This window comes from Cheilinus undulatus, linkage group 19 (assembly GCF_018320785.1).
Source record: "Cheilinus undulatus linkage group 19, ASM1832078v1, whole genome shotgun sequence".
In the NCBI taxonomy this organism is placed as follows: Eukaryota; Metazoa; Chordata; class Actinopteri; order Labriformes; family Labridae; genus Cheilinus; species Cheilinus undulatus.
The window spans coordinates 13,098,665-13,113,298 of record NC_054883.1 but is presented as its reverse complement, the minus strand read 5'-3'; the positions used below and the strand labels follow the sequence as shown (position 1 = coordinate 13,113,298).

Genomic DNA, 14,634 nt, shown 5'->3' with positions numbered 1-14,634 from the left:
AGTGGACAAAAGCTGCGTGATAATTAGTTGACCATGGACAAAATCTGGCCAATTAAGTTCAGCTATATACAGTGTTTTTAAAAAGTATTCACTCCCTCCGATGTTTTAACCTTCTATTGAATTTTGAAATCAAACATGGTCAATTTGACTGTTTTTTTAACCAAAAAAACTCTTTAATGTCATAGAAGAAATTTCAACAAAGTAATGCCAATTAAATAAAAAAAACGGAATGTAAAATACGTGACTGCATAAATATTCACCCCCTTCTGGTCAGTATTAAGTAGATGCACCTGTAGCTGCAATCTCAGCTCTGAGTCTGTGTGGATAGGTCTCGGTCAGGCTTGCACATCTGAACACTGCAGTTTTACTCCACTCATCTTTGCAAAACTGCTCAAGCTCTGTCAGGTTACACAGGGATCAGGTGTGAACAGCCCTTTTTCAATTCTAGCCACAAATTCTTTATTGGATTAAGGTCTGGGCTTTGACACAGCCACTCCAGAACATTCACCTTGTTGTCTTTAAACCATTTCTGTGTAGCTTTTGCTGTATGCTTCACGTCATTGTCTTGTCGAAAAAAATCTTCTCCCAAGCCATAGTTCTCTTAAAGACTGAAAAGTTTTCCTCCAGGATTTTCCTGAATTCTGCCACATTCATTTTACCCTATACCTGTACAAGATTTCTAGGGCCGGCTACCAAGAAGCATCCCCACATTATGATGGTGCCACCACTGTGCTTCATAGTAGGGATGATGTGTTTGTGCAGTGTGCACTGTTTTGTGTATGTCAGACGTAGTGTCTTGGAGTCTCTCTCATGCCTTTTGGCAAACTCTAGTTGATAATCAGTGACTGAACCTTCCAGACCCAGATGTCTTTATACTAGTTACTTGCGACACATTCACTGCATTAAGGATATCCCCATTTCACTAATTGTGAAACTACTAGCACCAAATGGCTGGAACTCTGTTGAATTAGGTCACTTTAAAGGAGGTGAATATTTATGCAATCACTTATTTTACCTTACATATTTTAATTTTACATTTCTTTGCAGAAATCTGTTTTCACTTTGACATAGTTTATTTTGTTTTGTTTTTTTGCCAAATTGTATTGACCATTATGGATTTATAAAATCCATTAAAGGGTAAAACATGCCAGATGGTGAATGTTTTTATGAGCACTGTATAAATGATGTAGCTTGTCTTGGTATGGGAACAGGTGGTTTAAGCTTAAACAGAGCCACAGCAAAGGAGAGGTGGAGATCTGTGTGAGGCAGCAACTACAAATAGATGAATTCATGAACACCCACCCCAATGTAACATGTCTTTATGTAGCCACAGCTAGTTTTTCAGCAGCATCTACTAGCTACTAGTAGCTTTGCACATCTGGATGAAAAAGGGTCTTGGCATTATTAGAAAAAAATACAAGGACATCACTCAAATAAAAAATAAAAAACGTTTACCTTGTCTGGCACATACTATATAATGAACCTCTCATACAGTTAGAAAAAAGACAAGGACCTTTATGGCGGCTTGCTTTTTCACAAGCGAGAAATGTTGACACCTTCAGAGACGTGTGAAAAGCAGGGTTAAGAGGAGTTCAACAACCTGGAGGAGCTGCTGTAGAGCATCTTACATGGTGAGATTAAAAATAACTTAGTAAAGAGACTGCATATCAACTCAACATTTACTTTGTTGAGATTCTCTGTGATTTTCTAAAACGTATTCTTAGAGAGCCATTTTATCTGGCACTAATTAGCTAGTGAAACAGACTGTTTCTGAGCAGGATGCAGCAAACATTAGCTAGCAATAGATCTAAAAGTATAGAACTGTTTGTAGAAATTGTTAGTATGCTAACATGCCTTAAAGAACATAAATCTTACACCTATAACCAGCCAAGATTAGCATGTTAGTTTCCCTTGTTAGCTTGTACTGAACTGTAAGAGCTGCTGTGCTACTAATAGACTCAAGGGTCTGCTAGCATAATTGAAGATGTTTCTGTATTCAACTAAACTACCCTAAACTACCTCACACTGATTAAAGCGACATTTTTAAATATGTACTCCTGGAACTTTCTTGAAAAATTTCAGGCCAGTTGCCACTAAAATATTTCTGTAATTGGTCACAAATGGGCCTAACAGTAAGAGACTTCCTGAGGCTGAGGTCTCAGAAAGCAGGGGAAAAAAAACAAGGACAAAAGGAACAATTTGGCAAAGGCATTTGAAGCAGCAGAGTTCAGCTGTTCAGCCATACCAACCTGTCATCTCTGTGTCATGTAACCTTGTTACTTATGGCGAAGCTAGCAACAAGCTAGTAAGTATGAACAAACAAGGCCACCCATAAGGAGTGAATATGCTCTCTGGGACCCAAGGTCACTGAGGAGCCCATGGAGGTTAACAAAGATGTAGTTTATACTACATTGTGTTCCAAATTATTATGCAAATTGGATTTTAATGTCATAAGCGTTCAAGTTTGTGTTTTTCAATGAAACTCATGGATGATATTGTGTCCCAGGGCTCTTTGGATCACTGAAATCAATCTCAGACACCTGTGATCATTAGTTTGCCAGGTGAGCCCAATTAAAGGAAAACTACTTAAGAAGGACATTCCACATTATTAAGCAGGCCACAGGTTTCAAGCAATATGGGAAAGAAAAAGAATCTCTCTGCTGCAGAAAGCATCAAGTAGTGATCATCGTACTGAGAAGATATTTGTGGCTGAATCAGAGCACAGATGGGCTCATGCAGATAAAGGCATAATGAGGAAGGTTTCTACCTGACAAATTCATCAGATTAAGAAAGCAGATGCTAAAAGGCCATTACAAAGCAGCAGGCAGGTATTTGAAGCTGCTGGTGCCTCTTGAGTCCCATAAACCTCAAGGTGTAGGATCCTCCAGAGGCTTGCGGTCCTTCATAAACCTACTATTCTGCCACCCCTAACCAATGCTCACGAGCAGAAACGGTTGCAGTGAGCCCAAAAATACATGAAGACTCATTTTCAAACAGTCTTGTTAACTGATGAGTGCCGTGCAACCCTGGATGGTACAGATGGAGGAGTAGTGGACGGTTGGTGGATGGCCACCATGTCTCAACAAGGCTGTAACATCAGCAAGGAGGTGGCGGAGTCATGTTTGGGGCCAGAATCATGGGGAGAGAGCTGGTAGACCCTTTTAGGGTCCCTGAAGATGTGAAAATGACCTCGGCAAAGTATGTAGAGTCGATTTCTTCCATGGTACAGAAAGAAGAACCATGCCTTCCATAGCAAAATTATCTTCATGCATGACAATGCATGAAGATCCATCTCATGCTGCAAAGAATACCTCTGTTTCATGGGCTGCTATGGGCATAAAAGGAGAGAAACTCCGCGGCCCCCATCCTCCCCTGACCTCAACCCTATCGAGAACCTTTGGAGCATCCTCAACCTAAAGATCTATGAGGATGGGCGGCAGCTCACATCAAAACAGCAGCTCTGGGAGGCTATTCTGACATCCTGCAAAGAAATTCAAGCAGAAACTCTCCAAAAACTCTTAAGTTCAATGGATGCAAGAATTGTGGAGGTGATATCAAAGAAGGGCTCCTGTGTTAACATGTCACTTGACCTGTTAAGATGTTTTTGATTAAAATTGATTTTGATTTCAGTAAATATGACCTCCTTATGCTACAAATTCAACAAATGACCATTTTCAGTTCTTTACAACCTATCAAATGTTTTGAAACTCCGTTGTGCTTAATAATTTGGAAATGGTACATTTTAGTAGTTATCATTGGGAGGTTTGTTAAACAAAATTTGAATTATGCTCTAATGGTTGATGACTTTAAAATCATACTGACTGTCATTTGCACCGACTCTTTCGAAAAATCAGAGAAAAATATCATTTGCATAATAATTTGGAATGAGGTGTAAATTTAAGCTACAATTACCTTTTATTTTACACTTGAATTCCCAGTATTACTCAAGATAATTAATAACAAAAAACAAAAATTATGACATAAACACATTATGTCCAGATGAAGACTTCTTGGAGTTGAAACACGTAGATATCCGTGTTCAATAAAGGATTTTTATTATATCAGAGTGCCTCGGATTCTCAGTTCTGACTGCCATCTACACTGTGGACTTTTATTGATGAGTTAACAGGAAAGTCATTGCTCCCCTTTTGCCAACACAAATTTTATTTATTGCATTTTATATTAATATATTGGTGTATATAGCCATGCTAAAACCTGGGACAATTTTGGAACTCATGATGCTTCAAAGCCCATTTGAACCAGTTCTGGGGAAAGTATGTTAACCAGGGGGCTAGCCCAAACACTACAGATCCAGTATGCGTGCATTCATATTATCAAATGGTAACTGGGGAAGGATTCATTACATGACTTTATGCCGCTGTGTTCCACTATTAGAAATATTCTTGGTGTGATACAAGGATGTTTACTTGAATTTTTCACAAATAACCTTTTGGTCTTTTAACAAAGTACCTTTGAATTTACATTCACATGCTGTTTTTGAGAGTCTACTTAAAAATATCATGTTGTAGAAAGTTTAAATAATAGCCATAATGGACTGTTTGAGATATCATAAGCCCTCTTCTGTTGCTCTGTCCTGCTTTGCCTTTTCTTGGCAGCATTTCTCGGCACAACAGGTTTTTGTTCTCTTCTGTGTTCATTCAGATTAAGATCAGGATCAGCAGCCTAGCCGTCACTCTCAGTCCATCTTCCTCTCCCTTGTCTCTTTCTTTCTACAGCAGCTGAGTGATGTCTGTGGGTTTTAATGTGGTGCCTGTTCAGAGGTCTGACACAAATTAAGTATTTAAAGATGGTAATTTTCCTGCAGGCCAGTGAGATAATCCAATCGGTTCAAGATTAAACATAACATCAGGACTCTGTTATGAGAAGAATTTGTCAAACATTCCTTTACAACCTCCAGAAAAAACAATGAAAACATGTTAGGGGTAATTTAGAGCAATGCTTTTGCTCTATCTAGGAATTCCTTCCATTACATTTCTGCCTCTTCTGTTCTTGTCTTCCACAGATGAACTTCATACTCTTTATCTGCATTATACGAATACTGCGCCAGAAAATTAACTGCCCAGATATTGGACGGAATGAGTCCAACCAGTACTCGTAAGTGTATTTTCATGTTTTAAATTACTTGTATTCAAATTGAATGAAGGTCATTTGTGACAAATTCTTATTAGAATGATGGGAAAACTTTAACTTTAGGTCTACTTCTGTCCCTATTCCCTGAAAGTTGTGTTAATTAAAAAGGTAAACCGAGCTTATCTTGAAGAAGCACAGAAAGAGGAGGCAATATTTGTCCTGTGGGTGCAACTGGTGATGTAAATTGAATTTTTGTGGTTCCTCTAAGTTCCAAAGAAGATTTAACTTCCGAATGAAATCCTTTTTGGCAATAGAGAAGGATCACAGGGCGTTCAGACGGATAAATGACAGAGCTCTGTGCATGATTCTGTCCTAGATGGAGAGCATCGCACAAGCCAGCCATAATGCATGAGCCATTCTCCCACTGACACATCTAATGGTGTTTTTTTGCTGAAATGTAAAATGAAAAGTACTCCGCGGTTCCATTTCATTATCAGCATATAGAGAGAAAGAGGGAAAATTGGTTTCAGTAAAGGGAGACATTTGTGTCTGTTCTTGCTTTGTCGTTGCAGGAGACTGGCCAAATCGACGCTGCTTTTGATTCCTCTGTTTGGGATCAATTTTATTGTGTTTGCATTCATCCCGGAGCAGGTGAAGACTGAGCTACGGCTGGTTTTTGACTTGATTCTGGGGTCATTTCAGGTATGATGCCAACATTTATGAATAAAGTAGAATTTTTTTTAAAAGATATATAAAATTCTTAAGACAGTTCCAATGCCTGTGTTTTTTTAAACAGAACAACTAAGGTCCTATACACCCTCACCAAAACATTGCCAACACCTTAATTTCACCTGAAATATCACAAATTAAGTAGTGTAGGAGTTAACCTTCAATTTTTTAAAGAATTCTTTCTTGCCCCACTTACACACCCCAGCTCCAAACAAGTTAGGGCATTGTATAAAATTTGAATGCAATTTGCATATTCTTCACAGCCTATGTAAACTTTTCATTTCCAAATCCCCACTTTCCATATTTTTCAATTGATTTGAACACAAAGGGCTCTAATTTCGTGGCGCAGCGCAAGGTGGCGCAGGGTGGCGGAGCATGGCGCACCCCGCACAGTGATAATTTCGTCCGGTGCACCACCGTGCGCAGCCCATTTGGCAATTTGGTAGACCGCGCTGCGCTGAGATGGGTGTGGCGGCGCACCAGGGGGAGGTGTCGACAGATTCAGCTTGGGGCAGTGACAATTTCGTGCCAAAACACTGCGCGGAAGGTGCGCTGAAAGCCTGCCAGCTCCAACCTGGTCTATTCTCGGCGCAGGCGAAGCACGCCCGGTGTAGTGGTAATTTGGCTGACAGGCGCGCAGTGCGCACATGTGACCAAAACCTCACAGGCAGGTTTCCAGAGTGTCAGGAACATTTCAATGCAATAAACAATCACAGCACCCACTATTTAATGTAACCGTCTGAACCAGCATATACATTTGTATCTTTATAAATTGTCCCATCACATCTGATGTCAGATCAAAGATGTTTGTCACGTGTAATTGAAACTCAACCTGATGGCAGCTGGGAGTGATAAAAACTAGCGAGTTCACATCTCTCAGCCAACCACAAACAGCAGCGGCATCTGATACGGAGTATATATTCAGCTTCTCTAACCTCATGAAATTCAAAAGAAAAAGAAAAAAGAGAGAGACGCTCGCTGAATAAATGTAAGTCAGTCGGTGTCTTAAGGATTTACCAGTGATTGCCCATATTTCTCTGTTTTAATCTTTATTCTTAACGTGATCTAAAAAGATGGAGTACATTATTGCAAGGAGGATGAGGAGGATATACCGGGAGAGAATATATCAGCAAAGGTTCTCCTATGTGGAGATGACAGAGCAGGAATGCAGGTGGATCACAAGCATGATGCCTGGATTAGCCTGCTGCTGTGTTTAATGTAATTGTCACTTAATTTTGTACTCCTATTCATGACACAGGAGCAGATTACATCTGAAAGAATAAAATCAAAGTAACAAGACAACAACAGAATCAGACATTAAAGCCAGTTTAAAAAGGTGAATTTTGAGCAGTGATTTGATGTGGATGAGTCCGTACAGTCCTGGATATGTTTAGGGAGTGAGTTCCAGACGGAGGGGCAGCTATGGAGAAGGCTCTGTCCCCAAAGGTTTGGTGCTTGGTTCTTATTGGTGGAGAGAGGAGATTGAGGTTTGAAGAGTGGAGGTGATGGGGGGGGGGGGCCGTTGGCTTAGGGCTTTATGGGTGAGGAGGAGGATTTTGAATTGGGTGCTGTAGGGGATGGGGAGCCAGTGGAGGTACAGCATTTTTGATACTACAGCAACAAAAATGGAAGTTCTAGGCACCCAACAAATTGCACAAATGTGTATAGCAGATTTATGTACTTGTGCAATTTAGACAGTTTTCAAGAGTTTAGCTGCAACTTTTGACTGATTCAGTTCTCTTCTTACAACAATCACATGAAATAAATGTTGATATATGAAGTCTTGGCTCTTTTCTGGAGATCCACATTATCTGTATTATAAATTTATTAGCAGATTTTAGCTTAAAAGCTAATTAACAGTATTGGCACATGTGAAAATGTCTGCCTATACAAAACTGATATATCAGCCGTATATATCAGACTACATTGGCTGTGAATATCAGCCAGATCTACCAATAAGTTTTGTGGAGTACTTGGCTAATTTCTTACATCTTAACATGTGTACTAAAGTCTGAGATTTGTTTCCTTGTCCATTCTTAAACTTTAGAGTGTGTTTTAATGGCCTAAGTTTAAGAAACTATATGTATGTATCGATATCTATACAAGTATTGGCTTACATTAATTCGTACATATTGGCTTATTGGATATTGGCAAAAATCCAGTATGGTACATCCCTATTCTTATCAATGAGCTCATTTACAGTGTTGTTTTAATAAATCGTTTTTACAGCAATCTCTATGAACACTGTTGAGGCATAATATGGAGATTTAACCAGTCCTGAGTCTAGTTCTTCTCAAGGTTCCTTGCCGCTGTAACATTGCTAAATGTTGCGTAGTGCTGAGCTCATGGTGATTAATGTTGTGTCGTTATAATAATTTATCAGAGAGTACGGTCTAGACCTACCCTCCTTAGAAAGTGTCTTGAGATAATTTTGGTAATGAGTTGGCACTATACAAATAAAGCCTGATTGAAACAATCCCCTCTTAGTGTCATCTTTAGAGGCAGTAACAGAGGTGTTACAGAGATGAAAACAGGATCAGCAGAGCCACCGAGGAAGCATTGCTCTGCATGTGTGCTTATCTGATTGTGTAGAGCTCCAGCTGGGCTATGCTATGCAAAATCCATAATGTGACACGAATAAACAGACCAGGGAGCAAACACGGTATTAATATAAACATCTCAAGGTGTAATGATGGCAGAGTTTCGTTACAGCACAGTCAGTAATGCACTGTGAAAACATCTATCAAAATGGAGGGATTTTATCGCTTTACAACACATGGAATCAAAAAATGATGTGTCAGAAACTTTGACAGCTTTAAGGTTTGTAAAATAGCTTCCTAAAACATCTGAATAATTTAAACATGTATTTCTTTAACTTTTAAATTGTACCTCTTGAGACCTAAAGTAATGATCTGGCAGCCTGTCAGCCATGGCATGAGAGTGCCTTTATTGACGAAACCCCTCACAGAAAACTGTGGCAGGTCTCCAGGCGCTTTCCTGGCTGATTCAGTAGCACTGTTACTGTTTTAAACCCTGCAGTTATTTCAGTTCATCACAAAGTCAGGAATGATGGAGAATGCAGCCAGATAACACCACACCTTCTTTGAAACCTCCAGCGCTCTCCTTCCATTATTCCTCTCACTGTCTTTGTTTTTAAACCAGTTGTCATATGTGTTGTTTTCAATGAGATATGTTTATTCTGTGCACTTATTGTACAGACAAGAAAATCCACCTCCTTAATACTCTCTAATCTGTGTTTTTCTTCCATATAGGGCTTTGTGGTCGCGGTCCTTTACTGCTTCCTCAATGGCGAAGTAGGTATCTCCCCTCTTCACAGCAATGTAAACACTTTTTGTATAAACAGACCGTTCAAACTTCAAGATTTCCACACATACAGCCAACAGTCATGTGTGGTAATTCTCAGAAAACGTCAATGGTGAAGTCACCGTTTACATTCACATACAGCCCTGAAACACGGGTGAAGGTGTGATTGTGAGTCATCATTGCTGGTCACCCTGGCTGTGTCTTCACCCCTGTACCTCCCTGCAGCACTTTTTTTTTTCCTGCAGGGTAGGCGGGTTGTAAAAAGCTCAGCCTTCTTGGCAGGGAGATATTCAGTCATGTCTGCAGAGGCTCTCGGTGGGCACATTAGTTATGTTCCCGGAGCTGGGCCAGATTGAATCACAGTGATGGGCCGTGTGGCAAGCCTTTACACTATGCTGCATGAATTTTAATTGGCTGCAATTTTCAGGTGTCCTTTGTGAAGTGTAAAGTCTTAGTGAAGAAGTGCTGTAGAGCCGTTAAAGAAGTGCAGGCTCAGAAGGCCCCTATTTCCTTTGATTCATCACTATCAAAGACAGGAAGACTAAAAAGAGACAAAACTTTATAAAGGTGGGTGTACATCACCATTTGTATTAAAGGGGACATATTGTACCCTTTTAAGACAAGTTTGTATTGGTCTCAAAGGTCTCCAAAACATGCCTGTGAAGTCTGTTGCTGAAAAAACACTCCAATGTTGGATTTTTTGCATGTCTAAAAAGCCTTCAGTTTCAGTCCTGCTCAGAACAAGCTGTTTCTGTGTCTGTAGCTTTAAATGTTAATGAGCTGTCTGACTCTGCCCCTGGCTACGCCCCTCTCAGGAAATTCATGTGGCTTAATGAATGTGGCTCTCCTGATCCCCCTCTTCGGCTAGCAGCTGAGAGGAGGATCAGGAGAGGAGGGCAGAATTTCTTTCCAAGTAAGGAAGGCCAACCGAACCTGGGAGCGGGGCTAACTCCCCACATGACATTATGAGGGGAAAATCTAAGAATGGCTTGTTCAGCACACATTTTCTGAAAGGGGGAGAAGGGGAAGGAATGGATTTTTCTGATTCTTGGAGGGATTGTGGGCAGGCCAGGGGCACATATTTTTGCTACACCAGAGGAGGAAATCCTCAGTTTTAATAAAATACCCACCTATGTGTAGAAAAGGTCTTAGGTTTTCACAAAAATAACAGAATCATGAAAGTGATTGTTGTCAGAAGGGGACCCTTTAGGGAGATTTATAACTGTCATTGCAAACTTTGTACATTTTAACCACTGCTGTGTTTTAAAGTTGGTCTGCCATGGGGACTTCGTACTGTTGTGGTGTCTAAAGCAGTTGCCTGCCTTGCCTGTTGGCAACCAGCATCTCTGTACAAACCCCTGAGTATTGAAAACATTGCTATGACAAGAGTGCATAAAACAAACTCACTGTTTCATGAGTTTAATTCACTTCTTCTGATTTTCGTTCCCTTAATTCTTTTAAGATCTTACTAACTCACATATGGAAGCCAACTAGATCTCTCTGTGGAGTTCTGAAGACTTTTTCAGATTGCAGACTCTATTAAACTGTTCCTTTTCTGTTGATTTGCAGGTCCAAGCAGAGATCAAGAGGAAGTGGCGGAGGTGGCACCTGCAGCGATACATGCACTCGGACACCAAGTACCAGCATCCATCTATCGGCAGCAGCAACAACTTCAGCACCCAGATCACCATGTTGACACGCTGCAGCCCCAAAACACGCCGCTGTTCATCCTCGTGTCACGACGACCTTTCCAGCATATGAAAACACACAATTAAGGACATACCTGCCATTAAAATACGCTCGTGCCAAACATTAAGCAGAAAATAATAAGCATATATTTGTATGTAAGCTTTAGGATAAAATACAGGCGATCCATTACCATGTGTTTGATTGTGGCCTGAACAAAAGAAAACAGCTTGTGTCCTTCTATCTATCCTCCATGCTTCTTACAAACGTGTCAAAGCAACAAGTGCATTGCTTCACAGGCACAGCTTTCTGCACATTCAGATGAAAAACATTCCCATTTTGTTGATGTGTTTCATAGCTCAGTGCACGTGTACAGGTGAATTTGTGAGTCATACTAACATGAATCAATTGATTAATTACATTCCCTGTGTGTGTTCAGACACTGGGAAATCAAACACGCCCCATGTTAATGGGGTTAGAAAAGAAGGATCCACCTGTGGGCTGCAAGAGTCAACTCTGAATCTGATGTAATTATGGGCTGATTAAAAAAAATCACTTAGCAGAGTCCTGCAGCGGCAAATGATCAAGACTTAGGCAAAAACATGGCTGGTGGAAAAGAGGAGGACTTTTTAGGATTGGGTGTGTAGGGGTGGGACCACAGACTGTATATTCATATGGACAAGATACCTCTGTCTCCATCAACTGTACAAGAGTGAAGCCAAACTGGGCCTCAGGACAACCTCTAACATTTTACAATGTTGACTTCAGGACATGGAAAGATAAGTGACGCCATGTCCCTTCTGCTAACCAAAGCACACGTTCAAAAATCCCTCAGGTGGTTTCAGGTCACAGCAGAACAGATTTTTGTAAAGGACTCAAGTAGAAACATTAGTTATAGAAAGTTTAGATTGAAATCTTAGATTTTAGGATATTTTTTTTCGCTGTTCGTCCTCTACTCTGCCGATCTGAACGAGAACCTCATCAATCAATGGAAACATCTGCTCTTTTTCACATCAAAATACTGATTAAATCAGAACTACCCCAAAAATGAACACTTGGGCTCAGTCCCAATACAACAGCACATCTACCACTTAGCCCTACCCCTACATACAGTATTATGAGATCATGTCTGGAGGTAGGGTGTAGGGTGAAGTATTAGAGCTACATAGCCCTTCAAATCGAGATTTTCCAGAGATACACATCAGACCAGTGTTATGGAAGATCCCCCAGAATGCCTTGTGAACAATTAGCAAGATTTGAAAATTACAATAGCAATCTAAACTTCTAACTTAATGTAGTTTTAATATGTTATGGTCCTTTGTCTAGTGTTGACGTTGCGTTTGTTTACATAATTTTGTCAACAACCGCTGACGACATATCAGGAGCTTGAGGGGCCATTCAGAATTGAGGGTTAGGGGTATAGATGTGTCTGAGCCTTGGACGTAACTCAGCATGATGATAACCCGAGGTCATGACAGAATTCGGGTTGACAAAAATTGATCTGATATGTATTTTAATCTAAAAGTTTGACCCATGTCCAATCTGTCAACATGGAGCAACCAGAGTTTATGGTCAACAGTTCACTGCAGCCGGTAAGCAGGGAGGGCTCTAAATATTTAGACTTCACTCCCTGGCAGCTGTTGTCCTGTCTATTTTAATACACAGTCTATGAATGACAGAAAATATGATTTGGCAATGTATGATTCTCTGTCTCTTGTGATCCAGCTATCCAGTCACCTGTGCTGAATATTATCATTTTTCATTTTTGAAAAAGAACTCTAAAAACATTTTCCTGCCAGTTTGACTTAATGTATCACCACTTCTTGACTCCTCATAGTTGAACTTATAGCATGAGAAAGGGTAACATGAACATAAGACAGTTATTCAAAGAAGACAGGATTTAAATAAGCAAGAAGATGAGGCATTGTACCACGTGAAACAGGCGTTTTGATATAGAAATACATCGCAAAAGTGTAATGGAAACACTTTTTCCACATTTACACGTCACAGGATGTGATGTACGGTGTCACATGACTAGTTCACTCTGAGACAACATGGCATGGTATGTTAGAACACAAGAGGAGAGTGAGACTTATACTTTTACCCTTAAATGTGGCTTTTGCTGCATACTGACTTTGGCTCTAAACTATCATCCGTTGCCTTAGTCTTTTGTTCAAAATTATCAAGGCAACCGCTGTAGATGTAATAGTAACTGTACCAACAGGAAACAGGTTTTGAGCATCCAGCTTCCTTGCAGCGGGGTCTCATGATACGAGATTTTACGAGAATTCCGAGGCTCATGCCCAAAATTCCCTTCAATGGAAACACATTCAGAGCGCCATTGTACTTAGTCAAAATTTAATAAATATGGCTTTTATTTTGCGAAAAACTGTAATAGAAACACAGCTTCTGATGGTATGGGGTTGCATTAGTGCCTATGGAGTGTGCAGCTTACACATCTGGAAAGGCACTATCAATGGTGAAAAGTATTCAGAGGTTTCAGAGCAACATATGCTCCCATCCAGACGTCTCTTTCAGGCAAGGCCTTGCATATTTCAGCAAGACGAAGCTAAACCGCACTGCACCCTTCACGACAGCATGGCTTCACGGTAATAGACAAGCCTCCAGTCCAGACCTTTTACAGATAGAAAAAATTTAGTGCAGCATAAAATGAAAAATTCAGTAACGAAGATCCAGGACTGTTGAGCAGCTAGAATCCTACATCACACAAGAATGGGACAATATTCCTCTCCCATATTTCCAGCAACTGGTCTCCTCACTTCCCAGACATTTACAGACCGTTGTGATAAGTAGAGAGGATTCTACGTAATGGCCCTGTCCCTACTTTTTTTGAGATGTGTTGCTGACATCAAATTCAAAATGAGCTAATTTATTCAATTTAAATTCTCCATTCAGACAGGATAGTTCTATATCAAGACATGATTGATATCACAGAGTCACTCTGCTGTGACGTTTCAGTATGCTTCATATCTTTAGTTGTATTGTAAGTTACCTCCGTGACTCCCTAGTCAGCAATAATTTACTGGCAAAGGAAAAGAACAAGAAAGTACCTTTTTAAGGTAACCTAAATGAATGTAAAAGAACAAAACAGTGTGCAATATTCAGTTCTCTGTAGGACGACAGAATCAAATCCAGACTTTATAAGACTTTAGACCAAATGACCTGTGTGATGCTGATTTACAGTGACAGGCTCGGAGTACATTTGCCCTTTTCTGCACTTTCACTCATCAAACTTCCTTTCATCAGTCCAGTTCCCTCTTGTTTTGTGTGATTCATCAACAGAGTTGATGATTCTTGCTTCACGCAGTTTTGCTCCACAATCTTGTGAGCAGCTGTTTTCAGTATTTTTTTGAAGTGATACTTTCAATCAAATCACTGCTGACTCTTGGGCCGCACAGTGACCCTGGAGAGGAAATGCCTTTAAGCAATCCAGTCTTTGAATGTTTACATTCACGCCGACAGAGTCATTTAACATTGTACAGACAAATATACAGTGTAGAGAAAATTAATTGCTATGGATTGTTCTGCCAAATCGATTGTATAGTTGCTGTAATGTCAGTAATTGTTGTATGTTCACATTGTTACAACATGTGGGATTTAAAACCTCAGCAGGAACATTTTATTCTCGTGTATGAGCCTGTTTATGTAGCAATCTGTGGCTTAATGTTAACATCTAAATGATAGGCGCTCCATTACCCTACAGAGAAGCTTCTTTGTTGATGCCTTGGGAGAATAACTGGAGCTTGAACTCCTCAATCCTAAATGTTTGCTGAAATCTCCATT

At 40.2% G+C, this 14,634-nt stretch overlaps 1 protein-coding gene across 1 annotated transcript in view; it reads left to right on the top strand.

The window, feature by feature from the left end:
• vipr1b (vasoactive intestinal peptide receptor 1b) overlaps positions 1 to 10,905 on the top strand; it is a 74,039-nt gene extending 63,134 nt beyond the window's left edge. The window contains exons 10-13 of the mRNA XM_041814294.1: positions 5,024 to 5,115; positions 5,664 to 5,793; positions 9,093 to 9,134; positions 10,714 to 10,905. Coding sequence (XP_041670228.1) covers positions 5,024 to 5,115; positions 5,664 to 5,793; positions 9,093 to 9,134; positions 10,714 to 10,905 — 456 coding nt within the window. The remainder of the gene's footprint in view (positions 1 to 5,023; positions 5,116 to 5,663; positions 5,794 to 9,092; positions 9,135 to 10,713) is intronic.
• Positions 10,906 to 14,634: the final 3,729 nt, after the last annotated feature.